At 40.6% G+C, this 17,297-nt stretch overlaps 1 protein-coding gene and 1 long non-coding RNA gene across 4 annotated transcripts in view; one reads left to right on the top strand and one right to left on the bottom strand.

The window, feature by feature from the left end:
• The window catches only part of Mtmr2 (myotubularin related protein 2), a 65,335-nt gene that overhangs the window by 31,435 nt on the left and 16,603 nt on the right, over positions 1-17,297 (bottom strand). For all 3 annotated transcript variants that reach the window (XM_038322468.1, XM_038322470.1, XM_038322469.1), the window contains one exon: positions 4,420-4,525. In XM_038322468.1, coding sequence (XP_038178396.1) covers positions 4,420-4,525 — 106 coding nt within the window. The remainder of the gene's footprint in view (positions 1-4,419; positions 4,526-17,297) is intronic.
• On the top strand, positions 470-9,396 carry LOC119809577. The gene is made up of 4 exons (XR_005284649.1): positions 470-555; positions 1,702-1,779; positions 8,243-8,417; positions 8,958-9,396. It is a non-coding gene; the product is annotated as an uncharacterized LOC119809577 (long non-coding RNA).

Here is a 17,297-nt window from a genome sequence, read left to right as displayed (position 1 = left end):
TCTTCCCCAGAGAGGTTCAAAGACCACTTCCACAGGCTATTTAAACTTCCTCCCAGAGAACCAACACTTTGTCATCTGGTTCTCCTTTCCCCTCTCTGTGGTTTCGGAGTCTTCCTCCAGGGGGGAAGGCCACCTGGAAGTGCTGGCATCCATTAAACCTGGGATTTTTCTGATTCGGTTTGATTTGGTCTGATTTGGATTATTGCGTCAGTGAAGAGGTTTGTTGGGCCACTCGTTAGGCTGCAAAAAAAAAAAAAACTTTACAGGGTTGTATGCAACAACTTCTTTCTGAAGACTAGGTATAAGGAGACAGTATTATACACCTCAATCAATACGATGCACATGGTGGTGATGAGCGAGGTAACAGGACAGAACCCTGTCAAGGCTGAGGATACAGCACTTCATCTCTGAGGGCTTTCCAAAACCTGGAACCCCAGTTTAACAATCATTAAAATGGTATATATTCTAGAGAACATCTGGTCACTTTCGCAAACAGAATCCTTGGACTGTGACAGTGTTGGGATGCCTGGGAGACACAAATGTCACACAATCTGGGTAAGAGAGGGCACTGGGTTAAACTAAGGAGATCTGAATCACAGGCTACCTTAGTAACTGGAATAAGTATTGGTCCACTACATGTGACACACACACCATACTAATAACATAAGACATTAACAACACGAGAAACTCCATGTGACCTATGAGGGATAACAGTGTACAGTTTTTCTTTAACTCTAAACTGATCTAAAATTAAGTTGACCTAATAAGACTAACAAATATTTTATATACAAATGAACACTCTGGTCCTCATTATGCCCAAGCTTGAGCCAACCACTTATTACTTAAGGCATATATAGTATCCTAAGAAAATGAAAGAAGTCTTTAAGCCAAGTAGTTCTCAGCCTTCCTAATGCAGTAACCCTTTAATACAATTCCTCATGTTGTAGTGACCCCAACCATAAAATTAGTTTGTTGCTACTTCATAATTGAAATTTTGCTACTGTTATGAATCGTAAATATCTTTGAAAGTATTGTCCCAGAAGCAGAGAACCACTGCTTTATGTAAAGATGGTGACAATAAAGGCAAATTTTATTTTTAACTGAAAAGATCACATTTCCAACCAATTCTGCTTTTAATTAGTAAGATCTGACAAATGGATCAAAACAGTTCAAAATCAAGCTTCTGCCCTACTTTACTTTTATTAATCCAACAACAGACAAAAATAGCTACAAAGCACATATCTGTCAGTGTTAGTAAGAACAACAACAGCACACCACTTAGCACCAAGCCTGCACCATTCCCTCCAGTCAACACAGTAGGAAGCCATTGTCATTAGCAAGGCACTCACAGACCTTGAAGACAACCCTTGGAGCTGGAGAAATGCCTCTAATCTAATGTTTCATGAAGTTTCACAAAAATAATAACAAATATTTTAGAACCTTTATAGATATTCCTAAACTATCTTAATGTATTTATTTAAATGAAAAAGATAGTATTCTCAATAAATATTCAACAGCAAAGAACTTCCCTGCTGAAGACATTTATGTTCTCCACCATGTGAATAGAAGACAACCCAGGAAGAATACTGTAGAGGAAAAATTAGTAAATTCACTGTGGTTAAACTTTAGAATGGAACTGTTTTCTGGAAGTACTGAAGAAATCACTGTGGAAATAGTGTTTGTTTTTTGTTATCTATTAAGCTGCTCTTCTGAAGAAGCTAAAGCATATTCCTGTCCAGACACCGAAGAAGCAAGATGTGACCTGCCCCGCTGAAAAAGGTACTGAGCCATGTGGCTAACATATACTAAAATAATGGGCTAATACCAGTTATAAGAGCTACTACAAAGCCTGAGCTAATGGGCCAATCAGTTTATAACTAATGCAGACTCTCTGTGTGATTTCTTAGGGACCTAAATGGCCATGGGAACCAGGCAGGACAGAAACCCCAACAAGCAGGCCCTCATGTTACAAGTGGTGCCAACATGTGGACAACTGTATCCACCACATAAAGCCTCAAAGAGCTAGGGAAGTAATTCTAGACAGAAAAGAATAAAGCATGGCTTCTTGGTAGCAGCAATTTTTCGGGTCTGCTCTGCTTGCTAGAGGCAAGTGCTCTCATTTAAGAGAGGCTTCCTGATTCAGCTTTAGCTATAAAACCTTGCAGTTCTTTTAAGAGGTCCTGCCATTAAACACTTAAATGGTGTTGATGAAAAGCTGACTGCATGCTTTTTGGTTTTCAGCCGTAGCAGGAAAAAAGCCATGCCGTTTTAAAATGCCGGCTTTCTGAGCCATCCTGCCAGGGCAAACTCTGACTCTTTCAGGCAGGTGGTTCAACTACAGAGCATTTGAGTGTGGTTTGTGAGCACACTGCTGTAGCTTGCTTGCTGGCAGGGACCTTGAAATGCCATAGAGTTATGGCAATAAATGTGGCTACAGCTGTTACCTCCGCAATAAGGCTGAAATCTCAGAAAGCTAAGAAATGGGCTGGATCTAGCCATCAAAGCCATGGCTTTAATCCTCTCCATATTTCTTAGCAAATTAAAGACTCATGTAGTCAAAAAAAGAGAGAGAGAGAGATACAGTAAAGAGAGATTCAAAGACAAAAAAACCTTTTTAAATGGTTTATAGTGTTTATATTAAAAATATATGCAGGCTAAAGTCCTTAAAATAAAAAAGAAAAAAAGAGAGTAGTTGGGTGTGGTGGTACACGCCTTTAATCCCAACGCTTGGAAGGCAGAGGCATAGGGACCTCTGCAAGTTCAAGGTGTGGTGGCACACACCTTTAATCCCAAAACTTGGGAGGCAGAGGCAGGTGGATCTCTGTGAGTTCAAAGACAGCCTGGTCTACAGAGGGAGTTCCAGGATAGCCAAAGATATACAGAGAACCTCTATCAAAAAGTAAAAGTAAAAATAAAAGAAATAGAGATTAAAATAAAGCCACGTAAGGATGAAAAATACACAGAGAATCTTGATACTGTATGTTATTATGCTCGCTTTGAATTGTTTGAATGCTGAGGAAGGAGCAACAGCTGCTAAAAGATATTTGCTTTTAAATGCTGCTGAATTAATCCAAGATAGGTATTTTGAAAATACCTTGACTTCAAAATTGAAGTCAAAAGATATGTTACTTTGGAGAAGAGGATTTTGCTTTTGTTTCCATTGAAATTGAGAGGCTATGGATTCATTCTGAGTTAAGAAAAATCAGGTTTGATCGAGGAAGACCACCTGAGAGATCTCCTGTAGGAACAGATGGGCCAGTTGTCAGACATGAAAGAAGGATGTTTTTTGCATTTTGCCTGCTTGCCCTCACTCTTGCTGGTAAGTTCATCTATTCTGTTGGTGAGGCATTCTTTCACTGTTGTTAGACTCTACTTCTAGAGCCTAACTAAAGACCAGGAGCTCTCTACAAATTCTCTGGGATTCCAGCACTAGACTGGGACTGCACATGTTGATAAGAGGTTTCTGTCCCACCCGGTCCTGCAGCAGTTAAGTCCCAAAGAAACACATAGAGGCCTACATTAATTATAAACTGGTTGGCCCATTAGCTCAGGCTTCTTATTAACTCTTCCATGTTAAATTAACCCATAGTTCTTGTCTGTGTTAGTCATGTGTGTAAGTACCTTTTATCGGTGAAGCATTCTTTCTCGTCTTGCTTCCTCTGTGTCTGGGTGATGACTACAGACTGAGTCTTTCCTCTTCCCAGAATTCTCCTATTCTGGTCACCCTACCTATCCTTCCTGGCTAATCAGCATTTTATTAAACCAAAAAAAATGACAAATCTCTATAGTGTTCAAGACCACTGTCTCACATTATGAACAAACTACTAGTTTTCTGGTCTTTCCATCAGGAGACAGCCTTCATTGGACTACTCACATCATAACTGGAAGACTAATAATCTCCTTTACACATATATTTTTCATTCTATCAGTTCTGTTCCTTTAGAGAACCCTGACTAATGCAACTGGCAATACAACTGATGAGCTATGATATTAGCTATGTGTTCCTAGACATATTACTTAATCTGAGGTACTATAGAGACATGAGAGAACATCACAAGTATTACAAGAGATGATATAAGTTCAGCACTTAGAGCAACTGGTGGCTTATGGTAAGTTTCAGTGCATGCTAGTTATTACTCCCTCTTAACATGGAAGCTATCAGGAAAAGAATACCACAAAAAGTTTAAACAAAATATTTGAAAGTATTAACTTATGGAATGAAACAAAATTTATAAAATAGTAAGTAAGCATTCAAACTTGCCAGTCTGGTCTGGAATAACTTGTAAAGATCGAGGTCTTTGAAAATTCTCTGTTATTACTTACCTACATAATTACTAAAGGTTCTACTGATAGTGCTGGCCAGGTACTGAATAGTATGAATATCCTGATATCCTCAGTATGTTCATGCAGCATACATACCCTCAAATCAGGAGAAAAGTTGTCTGCGGAAGTTGAAATGGAATCTGATGATATAGCAGAAGCTGACTTCGTATGCACCGAGTTCTCTGAATGAGAAGTAGAAGCACTACAAAATATAAAAACACAGTATGTTTGGAAAAGGGGGCTATGTAGACCAATTTTAGATGTTTGGTTTATAACTCCAATATTTACTGCAACCTGCATTGTAAGTGTTTATAACTCCAATATTTAATGCAACCTGCATTGTAAGTGGGTCCTGGGTTGTCTCTTCCATGGTTCCTAAAGACAGAAATATTACAGACTGTTCTTTAAGAGTTAAGTACGCTTGACACTCAAGTCTGAACAGACTTTCCCAGTACTCATCTGGATGAATTCCATCCAGTTATTTATTTATCCATGGGGGGGAGGGTAAGTGAGATGGCTCAAAAAGTTAAGGTGCTTGCCTCAGAGCCTGACAATGTAAGTTCGATCCCAACTCCCCACAAGTTGTTTTTTAATATAATACAATGCACATGAGTACCCAAAGAAACACAAATACACACAAAATAAATAAATGTAAAAAAAAATTAAAGACCATTCGAATATGCAAAACCACTACTTCAGGCACAGCGAGTCAAAGGCAAATTTGGCATAATCTCCATGTACATGTGGCTCACAAGCTTGTGATAAAATATGCAAATGAATAAACAGGCCATGTGATAAGAGCTCCCCCCTCCACACACATCAGAAAATTCAGGGAGAACGTAGGCAATGGCACATGATGGGAGCCTTTTATACAACACAAGGCCTGGACCAGACCGTGTGCTTTCCAGGCTGTATTTCCACTGAGCTGTACTCCAGCCCTTTATAAAAATACTTCAGTTTAGGTGCAAGTAGTTAATGCCTTTACTAGGCTGGCGGGGAACCTAGTCTTCCTGCAGCAGCCCACCCCCACCCCAGTGCCTAGGAACATAGAACTGCAATTGAGCTGAATCCTGAAAGAGCAAACTGCCAGGCCACTAAAAAAGACAAACAAAAAGCACTGCAAGGAATACTTTCTGACCGCAGTACATAGGCATCATGTCTGACTGGCACTCCAAAAAGTCTATGTTAATGCAAGAAAATAGACTTAAAGATTATTTTTGTGAATTTCTCTTTTTAGTGTCTCACTAGTGGGTTGATTAATATTTTACATTAGTGAGTAGGTTTTGGACAAGAATATTGGTTTTGAGGGGAGGAAAAAACCCAGCCACATAGTTTTTTACTGAAAAGTTATGTTGCCATGGATATAAACCAGATGGTTCAGTAAATTACAGAAGGTTTTTGTGTTTCAGGTGCTGATTCGTAAGCATGCTCTAAGACCACAAAGCATTATTGATAATCTCCTTATAAAAGCCAGCATTCAATTCAGAGTCAGCCCTGGTTTTAAGAATGGTTAGTACAGTGCTATTAAATTTTTTCCCATTAACTTTCTTTTTAAAAAATGTATTCACATGCTGTTTGAGGAGTCTTTACATCCACAAAGAGGTATAGGAGGGCCATAAAATTTTTGAGTGTGAGGGAAATCTGTAACATACATTTTGGTTTACACAATGTATAATTTAATACTATTTTACGTGAATAACACAGTATTATAAATTTTAAAAACTGAACATTTAAAAATACAAAGGTATGGCAACATCAAAGCACAAAGAACATTCAAGGAACCATGTGTGGTTCAGCAAAGCTGGAGTTGCAGACAAACCCAGGGCACCTTGAGGTCTCCTATCACATTTGACTCCAGACTCTTACCGAGCCTGTCCTGAACGACTATGGAAGTAATCACACTCAACAGTTACCTTACTTTCTTAAATTCTTATTCAATTTCTGATACTTGATCACATTCTACCTTTATTATTTTATTATCTTATTATTTACTAGTGTCAAATATGTAACTCAGTCCTCAAGATAAAAATTATGTTCTTATTTTTATTTCTACAAAATCTAAATCAGTACAAAATAGTCCCAAAAAAGTCAAAAATGAAGACAGTGCATTAAAGCTTAAAATGCAGATTTAAAATATACATACATGCACACATGAGTACACACACACACACACACACACACTTTTAAATTAGTCTCACTATTTAGCCTATGGTGGCATCCCTCCCTAGCCATTTTGGCTTCTCTCTCTGTTCCTTTTCCCGCTCTCTCTTTTCTTTCTCTCTCTCTCCTCTTTCTTTCTCTCCCTCTTTTTTCCCTCTCTCCCCCTCCCCGTTTTTCCTTCCTCTTCATAACCCATCTAATAAATGTCTAACTTTATTTTGTATGGTATGTTTATCCATCTCTCTCGCATACCGGCTGCAGTCACATGGAGACTGTCCCTGTGGTCTTGGGCGCCGTCCCTGCTTGAGACCCCGGCAGCTTATAGCAAACCCATCTGCATGGTGTGCCTATCTGTCTGCCCCTTGCCTACCTGCTGCCCACATGGCTAGCCGCCGGGGTCGCCCAGGAGACCAGCCACCTTGGTTTGGACCCGCCGCAGCAAAAATTCATAACATTTTGGTGCCATGTGACTAGGATAGGCGCTCCTGCCCAGAACTCCTCTCCCAGGGTCAGGATCCTGAACCAGGGTTTTTTTTTTTTTTCCTCCCAATACAGGCTTCCTGGCTTCAATCAGTGAGTCTCCCCTGTTCTGCAACGGTTGCTTCCCTTAACTGGAATCATATTTGGACTGACCCGGGACCAGTCAACCTGCTTTAGCACTGTATACTCCCCAAGTGGTGCATTCAGCAGATTCTTCATTTTTTTTCCATTTCTTCTCTTTTCTTTTTCTTCCCTCATCATAAAACACTGTTCAGAGCAGCCTCTGGCCTCTCTGGTTTCTGAGTCACCCCAATCACCGGGATCCAGCCAGGCAATAACACCCCACCTGGAGTTAGGGGACGCCCAGCTCATGGGTCCTGGGAGTTTGTGCCAATTTCACCCCGCCTATACGGGGAGATATTCCCATTATAGACCTTGAGGTGCTGCTGTTTCGCGGGTTTTCACGATTTCAGCTGTGAATAGCAACCATCCATGTTCCCCCGGTTTTTTTAGATTCCAGCTGTGGCATGGTGCAGGTTTTTCGGTTCCAGCCTTTTGCTCCTCTCTGGGGCTTGTGGTGTGGTATTGCAGCTCAGCAACAGGGCAGATCACACCTTTAGGTCCCTCTTATTAGGCTTAAAATCCTTACAGCTCAAAAATTGTGGCTTTTTCAAAAAACACATGGCTGCCGCCATTTTGACTGGGGTTAGGTGACTTCGCCACCATCTTGGCTGAGGACCAGGTCAGGTGACCAAGCTCTCCCGTCTTTACTGAAGTACACCCCGCCTTGTCCCCAGTGTTCACTAGAATCCTCTGTTGACTCTGTTGTATGTGTTTTGCACAGTGGCATGCCTTTGGTAGGGCCCACCAAGAGCATCCATTTTGCTCAATTCCTGTTTACTCTTTCTGTGTATAATAATTGTTCATTACATCTCATTTCAGACTACAAAATCAGTAAGTCTCATGTTTTAAACTGGTATGTACTTTTAAGTCTCTTACAAAAATGACTTATATTTAATCCAACCCTCATTTAAAATATATTAGGCTATTCTCTACTATTGTCAGTTCTGTTGTTAACCTTATATTGCAAGCAGTTTTTTTTTCTGTCTTTTTACGAGTGTAAATCTTACCTGTTAAGAGCCAGTACAGTCAAGCTCAGACCCAACTCTCCAGACAGATTCTATACTGTAGTTATACCTAATAAACAGCCCTCAACTGCTCAGAGATCTGGGGAATGTGATATTTAAGTATTTAATTATTAAAAAACTTTTCATAACAGAAAGAGACAGGTTGGCTCCTAGCAGCAACACTCTACTTCCTCCAAAGAAGACAGAAGACAAATGGACACACAACAACGTCCATCTGCACTGGGCAAAACTGCCTTTCATCTAAGCTGAAGATCTCCTGACGTGGACAGAATCACTGGAATCGACAGCCTAGCTGCTCAGGTCAAGGTAGGTCTGTCTTCCTACAGATTTCTTAGCCCACAGGATCTTCTGGAGCCTGGCAGGCTCTGCACTAAACAGCAAAAGACAAATGCGACCTTCACTGACAATGGAGGACCCTAAAAGAGTTGCTCTGGTGCCAACCAAGTAACTGCTCTGTCATTTTTTAATCAGGAACTCAAGTAAAATCTTATCCTTCTCAAAGATCTCTGATACAGTTTGATAGCTGAGAGGTTTTGCCAGGTTAAAAAAAAAAAAAAAAAAACCTCACCAAATAAATTTCAGATCAAATTTCTCTCTTATACTGCCTTCCATAGTCTTAAAAATACTTTTCATTGTACAAAAATATGTCACAGTCATTATACAACGTATGTGTCTAAAACTTCTGTTTTCACAAACCCAAAAAAATTCTTGTGAGTTCCAGGGAGTCTGAATTAAAGGATCCACCTTATACAGGTCAGATACATCTCCCTCAATTCCCTGGTCCTAAAAAATTTTTTTCTTCCTTAATTTAACCTTTGTTCTTTGTTCTGCCAATACCTTAAACAGGCATAAGAGACTCCAGACATTTCCATGCCACAAACACCGGACAGGAGCAAAGAGACCAGCTATGCCAGGATGTGGCCAACACCCAGTCTTCTCAGGTCTCCCCCCAAAGACGATACCCACAAATAAGCCGGAAGCAGTCTTGAGAATTTGCCGCCCCAATTCAGTCCAACCTGTGGGTGTCCTAATCTCCCCACTTTTTATTATAAAAAAGAGCTGGGAATGTTATGATTGTTCGTCACTTTAAGTGACAAGCCATGCACACTCCCTGCAGCCCCTCCTCCGTCGCCATCTTGATTTCTTGTCCTGTTCCTTCCCCACTCCCCTCCTTTCCTCTCTCGCTCTGTCCTTTTCTCTCTTCCTCTTTCTCTCCCTTCCCCCATTCTTCCCGCTTTCCTTCCCATTCCATAATTTAACTAATAAAATCCAATTCTATTCTGTATGATGTGTCTGTCCATGTGCCTCCCACACACCGCCTGCCCCAAACCGCTAGCTGCTGAGAACTTGTATCTTCGCTGGGAACTTACACTTTTTGGGGACTCACTGTCCGTGGGACCCGCCCACTGCCACATGGCTGGGGCCAGCTCCGCTGCAAGCTGCCAGGACCCCCAGCAAATTCATAACATCCTGTCTTCAGTCTTTTAAGTGCTGGGATTACAGGTGTAAACCACCAGGCACAGCTTTAAAAAAAAAAAAATGTTTATGGTCTCATTCCCAAATAAATTAAAAGTTTTCTTTACACAAAAAATTTAAATTTGTTCCATTTTATTTTCTTGAAATGCTTCCTATCTTAGGACTCTGACAATATTTTATTTTATCTTTAAAACGAGTAAGTCCATCTTATGCCTGTCTATAATAAAAAATATATAATAAAAATATAAAACCACTGCATAAACAAACAAACACCTGTTATTTTGTATCATTCAATTCTATAACATAAGAAAAGAAAAACTGGTGGGCTAAAAATGTCTCTCTTGTTTGCAGCTAGTTTCTGACTAATTCAACACTGTTTGCATTAGCAGTTGAAATAAAGCTTAAGACCACGATCTAAGTGATGTTCAATTTTACTACTCCATGTATGAATGCCTTTCCTCTCCCACCGCATCCTGTGCTGAGCCTGAGAAGACAAACTCACTTTAGCTCCCATGTGGCTAAGAAGACCAGAAGAGACCCCTCTGGTCACTGAGGTTAGATGGGTAGCCTGCTAATGGCAATGGAGATCTTTCCTTATTAAAAGGAGTATGGGAGGCATGCAAGACAGGTCTTGTGGACTTCCCTTTCCCTTGCCCGAAGTGAAAATATCAGTCTTGGAAGTATAGTAGTCATTCTGTAAACAGGGGACCCACAAAAAGTTCACCAGGACAGAGCGAGACATCTCATAACCCTGGAATTCAAGTCACACAGAACAAATGAACTTGATTTCTAAGATCATTGCAATAAGGTTTTCTGCTCCATACAACTAAATAAAACTCTAATTCAGCAAGCTCAAAGTCTATGTGGGAAAGTTCAAATACACATAAAACTACCTCACCGCCTTCTGTGGAGAATGGGGTTAACAACTTTTAAAAGCAATAAAATGCAATTAGAAATTACAGGTCTAGATAATGACACGATTTAGAAATATACTAACAGAACAATGTAGCAGGGAGCACCACAGAACCAAATAACTTTTAGAGGCAAAGTGTAAAAACAAATAAGAAAAATCAACAGTTTGCAGTCTCTGATTTTAAAATCTGGGCTTTCAAGCAAGAACAAGTTGGCCAGCCTTTAAGGTCTCTCACCAGACAAGATGAGACGGAGGGCACAAGGGTGTGGAGGTCATAAGACTCTCCCGTGACGACATCACACACACACACTGGCAGGACCACCAAAAGCTGCCCATCCTTATCAGGCGCTGCTTGGGGAGCAGTAGGGAGGCTGGAGCACTGAGGGCCACAAGGCAGAACAGCTCTATTTCAGGACTCTGGTCACCATGGCTACTAAACAACACATGTCATTTCTACTTTTTTCTCTCCCATTTCTCCATTACTCACCTTCATGTCAAGATCTATTTCATCAATAGTTCCACGAGCCCAAACCTCATGTTATCCCACACAGGCTGTTTCTTTAGCTCAGTCCATTTATTCACATGTTACCTTTCCTATCAGACTCATGGAAAACCGAGGCTTTCCAAGAAGCCCCCATGCCTTCCAGCTGGAATTAAACTCTCCGTCTTGGGTTTCCACAGTCTTTACGCTGGAGAGCCTAAGCTACACTACACGGCCACCTCCCCTGTAAAGTATAAACTGTCAGACACTGAGAACCTTGTAACTGGCAAGGCACTAGATCTCAGGGCAAACTGTGCCATCTGCTACCATCATTTATCAACCAATACCATTGTGGTCCTCAGGTTTCCTAGGCACACACTTCGTTAGTCCACGCTCACGTCCCTGCTCTTCTCGCTCTGCTGGGCTTCTATTTCTAGTCATCTCCTGGTTACGTGTGTGTTCACACATTACTCAACTTCGACCACCCACTTTCTTTCAAGGATGTCCATGAAGAATTCTCAACATGTATGCTGGAGTCTTTACTCCACAGAAAATCCATCCCTGGCATCTACAGCAGGATTCTCAAAACCTCTACTCTACCTCAGCAGACATCTCCTAAGAATCTATTTCCCCGAGGCCCTAGAATCAGTGAAGCTTTTCTCCCATATTTAATAAAGGCTCAGTTCTCGTCTCTACAGTAGTATACTTTTCTATCTCTACATACAAGAGACTTCTGAGACAGACAGTCTTATTCAACTTGCTGTGATCCTTCTTTGTTAACTAAGTACACCTCACATACAAAGGCTTCTGCTGGTCACTTGGCCCTTTCCTATTTCTTTCTATTCCAAAACCGCTATCTTTGTGGTAATTTTACTGTTTACCAGGATACATTCCTCATATACACTCCCACTTCATCAATGAGAAACCTGTCAATTCTAGAACAACTGGCTTCTATTATCTTTAACCTGAGGGATTCAACTTCCCACCACAAATGCTTTTCATTTCCAACAGTCTTGCTTCCTAATGACTCCAGTCTGTGTCAGAGGGTATAAACTAGCTTGTACACCAACTTCACCTAATCACTCTAAAGTCCTGTAGATCTATTTTCACATTGTCTGAATATGTTACTTCAGTGATGTTCTTAGTCTTAATTCAACACCCCATCCTTAGAATACTGCAAATTACGTCTCTATTTTCTGTTCATCCAACAGGACATTACAAATTGACAAAATGTAGAGAAACTAGAATTCAAACACTGCTGAGTGGAATGCAAAATGGTACAGCCACTCTTGAAGGAAAAATCTGATGTGGGATTTCCCTCTGTATGCTATAAATGTTTTATTACTATTGGTTAATAAAGAAGCTGCTTTGGCCTATGGCAGGGCAGAATATAGGTAAGCAAGAAAACTAAACTGAATGCAAGGAGAAAGAAGGCAGAGTCAGGATGCCATGTACCTGCAAAAGGAGAAAGATGCCAGAACATTACTGGTAAGCCAAAGTCTCATGGAAATATATAGATTAATAGAAATGGGTTAATTTAAGATGTAAGAGCTAGCTAGAAATATGCCTGAGCCATTGGCCAAGCACTGTTGTAATTAATACAGTTTCTGTGTGATTATTTGGGTCTGGGCATCCAGGAAACGAAAGTGGAGTCTCTGTTTATACAAATCAGAATAACTCTACATGATAGTTCGTTCTGTCAACTAGCCACAACTTAGAATCACTTGAGCAGAGAGGTTCAGTTTAGAAACTGCCTGGATCAGCTAACCTATGAACATGTCTATGGGGGGGGGTATCTTAATTGTTAATTGATGGAGGCTAATCCAGTTTATTGTGGTCAGTACCAATTCCCTACACTGGGTCCTGAACCATGTAAAAGTAAAGAAGTTGTTGATCCCGCATGGCAGCAAGCAGACAGCCTGGGTGCATTTGTTTCTCTGTCTTAACTGAGGACATGATGTGACTAGCTGCTCTTTAGTTTCTGCCTTAACTTAACCTCAATAATGAACTGTAACCTAAAATTGTAAGCCAAATAAACCTTTCTTCCCTAAGTTTCTCTTGGGCAGGGTATATTATCACAGCAACAGAAATGAAACAAAGAAACACTGTGACCTAGAAATTCCACTTCTAAATACAGACCTAAAAGAAATGAAAATATAGACTCACAAGGCACATGAACAGATATAAATGTGTATAGTATCATTATTCATAATAGCAAAAAGATGGAAATAAACCATGTCATTCTCTGGCTTAAATCCTTTCATGAGGGAGTTGTGGTAATGCAGCTTCTAATCTGAGGACTAGGGAAGCTGAAGCAGGAGTATCACAGTCCTGAGGTCAACCTGGGCAACAAACTCAACTCTGGTCCCCAAAACAACAAAGAGCAGCAACAAAGCCCTCCAATCTTACCAAGGATGTCTTATTACATGATCTAACTGATCCCAGATTTCTCCAGCTTCCCCTGTTCTCCCCAGTCCAACAAACAAGCCTTCCCTGTGATCCTTAAATGAGCTGGACTTCAGGGAGCATGGTTCCTCCAGACACCTTCAATTTCAGTTCTCATCTGAAGCATCACCTGTTCTGGGATGTCTGTATACTGTGTGAAGGTGTATTACTGTGATTGGTATAATAAAAAGCTGACCAGTCAATAGCTAGGCAGGAGGTATAGGTGGGATTTCTGGGGAGAGAAGTGAGAGGAGGACGAATCTAGGCATGTGGCGATGCCAAGAGACATGGAGAGGAAAGACAAAGTGCAAGATGGAAGAGAGGTAACGCCATGTGATAGAACATAAATTAATATAAATGGGTCAACTTAAGTTGTAAGAACTAGTTGAGAATAAGCCTAAGCTATAAGTCTCTCAGATAGGCTTCGTATACAGACGCAGTTCCTTTAAGAGGCCCTGCCTGCTGTATGGAACAACACTTGAGAAGTCAGCACTGGGTACAGACTCCTACTACAGGCAGACACAACACATCCCAGAACTGGGGCGATATATTAATGCAGCTCCCACTGGTACCACAGGCATGAGGCTAGGCTCTCAGGATACCAAAGGGGGAAGAGCCAGCTACCAGAGCCACATAGTAGTCATTTAGCAGTTTAAGGTTTGACTAATGTAATCAGAGAATGCTGCAGATATGCAGAAAGTCAGATCCAGACCCCTCCCCCACAAAAAACTCTGAACAGGTATAGTATGCTTAAAAATGCTGAAGAAAAGAAAATGAGTGTAGACAGTCATTAAAAATAGTTAAAAAATATTGAAGTCTTTAAAGAGACAATAAAGTAATAAAAAAGGAAAAGTTCACGTAAAGATGGGAAAAACACGGGGTGTGCGGGTCTTGTATGGTGCTTTGTTAACTTTTAATTTTTTTTGAATGCAAACAAACAGAATGAGAGCTGTTGAGAGACACTGGGTTGTGGAAGGAACTGCTGAATTAAATCAGCCTAGACTTTAGACATATCTTGGTTTCAAAATGGAAATCTGAGCCGGGCGGTGGTGGCGCACGCCTTTAATCCCAGCACTCGGGAGGCAGAGGCAGGCAGATCTCTGAGTTCGAGGCCAGCCTGGTCTACAAGAGCTAGTTCCAGGACAGGCTTTAGAAACTACAGGGAAACCCTGTCTCGAAAAAACAAAAAACAAAAACAAACAAAACAAAAAAAAAAAACAAAAAGGGGCTGGAGAGATGGCTTAGTGGTTAAGAGCATTGCCTGCTCTTCCAAAGGTCCTGAGTTCAATTCCCAGCAACCACATGGTGGCTCACAACCATCTGTTATGAGGTCTGGTGAGAAAGAATATTGTATACATAATAAATAAATATTTTTTTTAAAAAAAAAAAAACCAAAATGGAAATCGGAAAATGTGCTGCACTGGGGCGGTTTGGGGAGGTTGAGCTTTTCTTTCCACAGGAAATAAAAAGCTATGGATTCCTTCAATGTTAATCGAGATCAGATTTGACCGGGAGAGACCTCCTGAGGATCTTTGCTACAAACATGATAGAAAAAGCAAGACAGACTACAAGACAAGTGATGTATAAGCTGATCCCTTGACATGGATGTGTCTCTGAGACTAGATGAGACATGATAAATCTTGTTGGCTACAGAATCCTACTGTTTAGGATATTGTATCTATACAGTTTATTTTTAAATGTAACTTGAAAGAGATTTAGGATAATAAAGAAGGACAGGTTAGTAGTTAACCATCTAAATCAAATTTATAGTCATATTAGGTATGCTTTCAAGGTCAAACAGATATATTTAAGTAGGTAGATGATCTTCAAACACTTAAAAAATCTACAGAATATGGTATTTTAAATGTTTTAATAACATAAGGCTTTTCATGACAGTGAGACACATCTGCTCCTGGCAGCAACAATCTACTTCATAAAAGGATGGTGGGTACCAAAGAATCTTCATGTGGAGTTCACTTCCGTTGTGTCAAAGCTAGACATTTGGGCAAGAAACTGCTCTTGCCTTGACTGATGACATATACACTGTACAAACTGGAGAAGCAGGACACAAAGGAAAAAGATTGCTGAGCTTTGCCAAGAGAAAGTAAGCCAGTCTTTCTAAATTTTCTTTACAGAAAAGTCTATCAGATACCCTAGGCCTGTGGACCAAGGATGGATGCCTGAATACTGCAGAGAAACCTTGGGTGACTATCCGAGCATCCAGATGACTCTCATTTATTTGGTCTTGGAAGTCACACTGTTTACTCAGATAATGTTGTTTCCTTCTGGGGTCTCTGATGAAGTTGAAGATGAGATGGTTCTAATTTTCTTTGTTACCAAATTCAGAAAAGAAACTTACATAAGAAATGTAAAGTTTATAAGGCTAAGAAACATAAAAGTTTAAGTTGTTTACCTAAGAAGATATTTTTGGGGTAGTAATACAAGTTATGATAGAAAACAGTTTAAGTATAAAACTCTGGACTCACTAAAATAGGTAATACAGTACTTTCTCCAAATCTGCCAAATACATATGGACTAAGCAATTGTGAATTTAATTCTTAGTTGATAATTGTTCTTACTATATGTCGTTTTACTATGCTAGAGTTAAAACCTTTCCTTTTAATTTATACAAAAGGGGGAACTACAGTGGGGATACATGTACACGGTGTGAAGGTGTACTGCTGTGGCTGGTGTAATAAAAAGCTGAACAGACAAACAGGAGGTATAGGTGGGATCTCTGGGGCAAGAAATGAAGAGGAGGAGGAATCTAGGCATGCAAGGGATGCTGGAAAACACAGAGAAGAAACAGTAGGTGCAAGATGGAAAAGAATGTAGTAAATTAATATAAAAGGGTTAAGTTATAAGAGCTAGCTAGGAAAAAGCCTAAGCTATAGGCTGAGTTTTCATAATAAGAAGTCTCCATGTCATTATTTGGGAGCTGGTTGGTGGGACAGAAGAAGACTTATTACACATTATCTCCTCAGGAACCCTGTCAGATGTGGGACCCACAGAGCAAGCTCATGGCACTTGATGCTTCTGTATCTTTCCACTTATCCTAATCTTCTCCTACATAGCTTGGCAAGTGTTTTAACAAATTACTACATCCCATAAGACCGCAAATTTCAAGAAGGAAGGGGAATGTCAAGAAAGAAGAATGTTAATTACCCCCATTCTGTCCCTAGAATCTCCATGCAGTTGGCAACAAGCAGATACTTGCAAAGTCCTTGTTGGTAAATACATGAGTGAAAGAATAAGGATCAAAGACTAATGATTTAAATCAAACTCCTTAGAGCCCACGATGAGGACACACAGGTAAAATAAAAAAAGAAACTTAGGGAAAGATGGCGGGTGAAAGAAAAGCAAGGTTTGTGCTTTCTGGAGTCCTGTGTGTGCTTTTATGTACAATGTATCAAGAACCCCTCTCCTAGGCAAAGGCTCCTTAAGAGGCTAGAGAGAACACTTCCTTTTAAGACTCTAGCCCGAAGAGAACGACTAATAGCCAGGCAGTGGTGGCACAGGCAGGAGGATTGGCTCTCTATGAGCTCAAAGATCACAATCCCTAAACAACCTGTGGGACTACTCCAAACAGTATCCTTTAATTTTGTTGCCAGCAGCTTTTGAGAAGCTTGTGAGGACAGTCACCTGCACTGCTGACAACATGGGGAAGTCACCACGCCCGGGCTTGTCCTGACAACTTACACCAGGTACCTTCAGGCTTAGAGCCTCACCTAGGATGACAACCTGAGTCACATGTGGAGCCAATGGAGTCAGTCTCCCCCTATTCAGAAGCCACTCTTCTTGTCTCTTGAAATGGTCCCTCCTCCAGGCCTCAGGCTCACACTGGATTGTCCCTTACCTCCACCAGGACCCT

Source organism: Arvicola amphibius, chromosome 3 (genome assembly GCF_903992535.2).
Source record: "Arvicola amphibius chromosome 3, mArvAmp1.2, whole genome shotgun sequence".
NCBI lineage: Eukaryota > Metazoa > Chordata > Mammalia > Rodentia > Cricetidae > Arvicola > Arvicola amphibius.
Note: the sequence above shows the minus strand (reverse complement) of the source record. Positions and strands in the feature narration are given on the sequence as shown.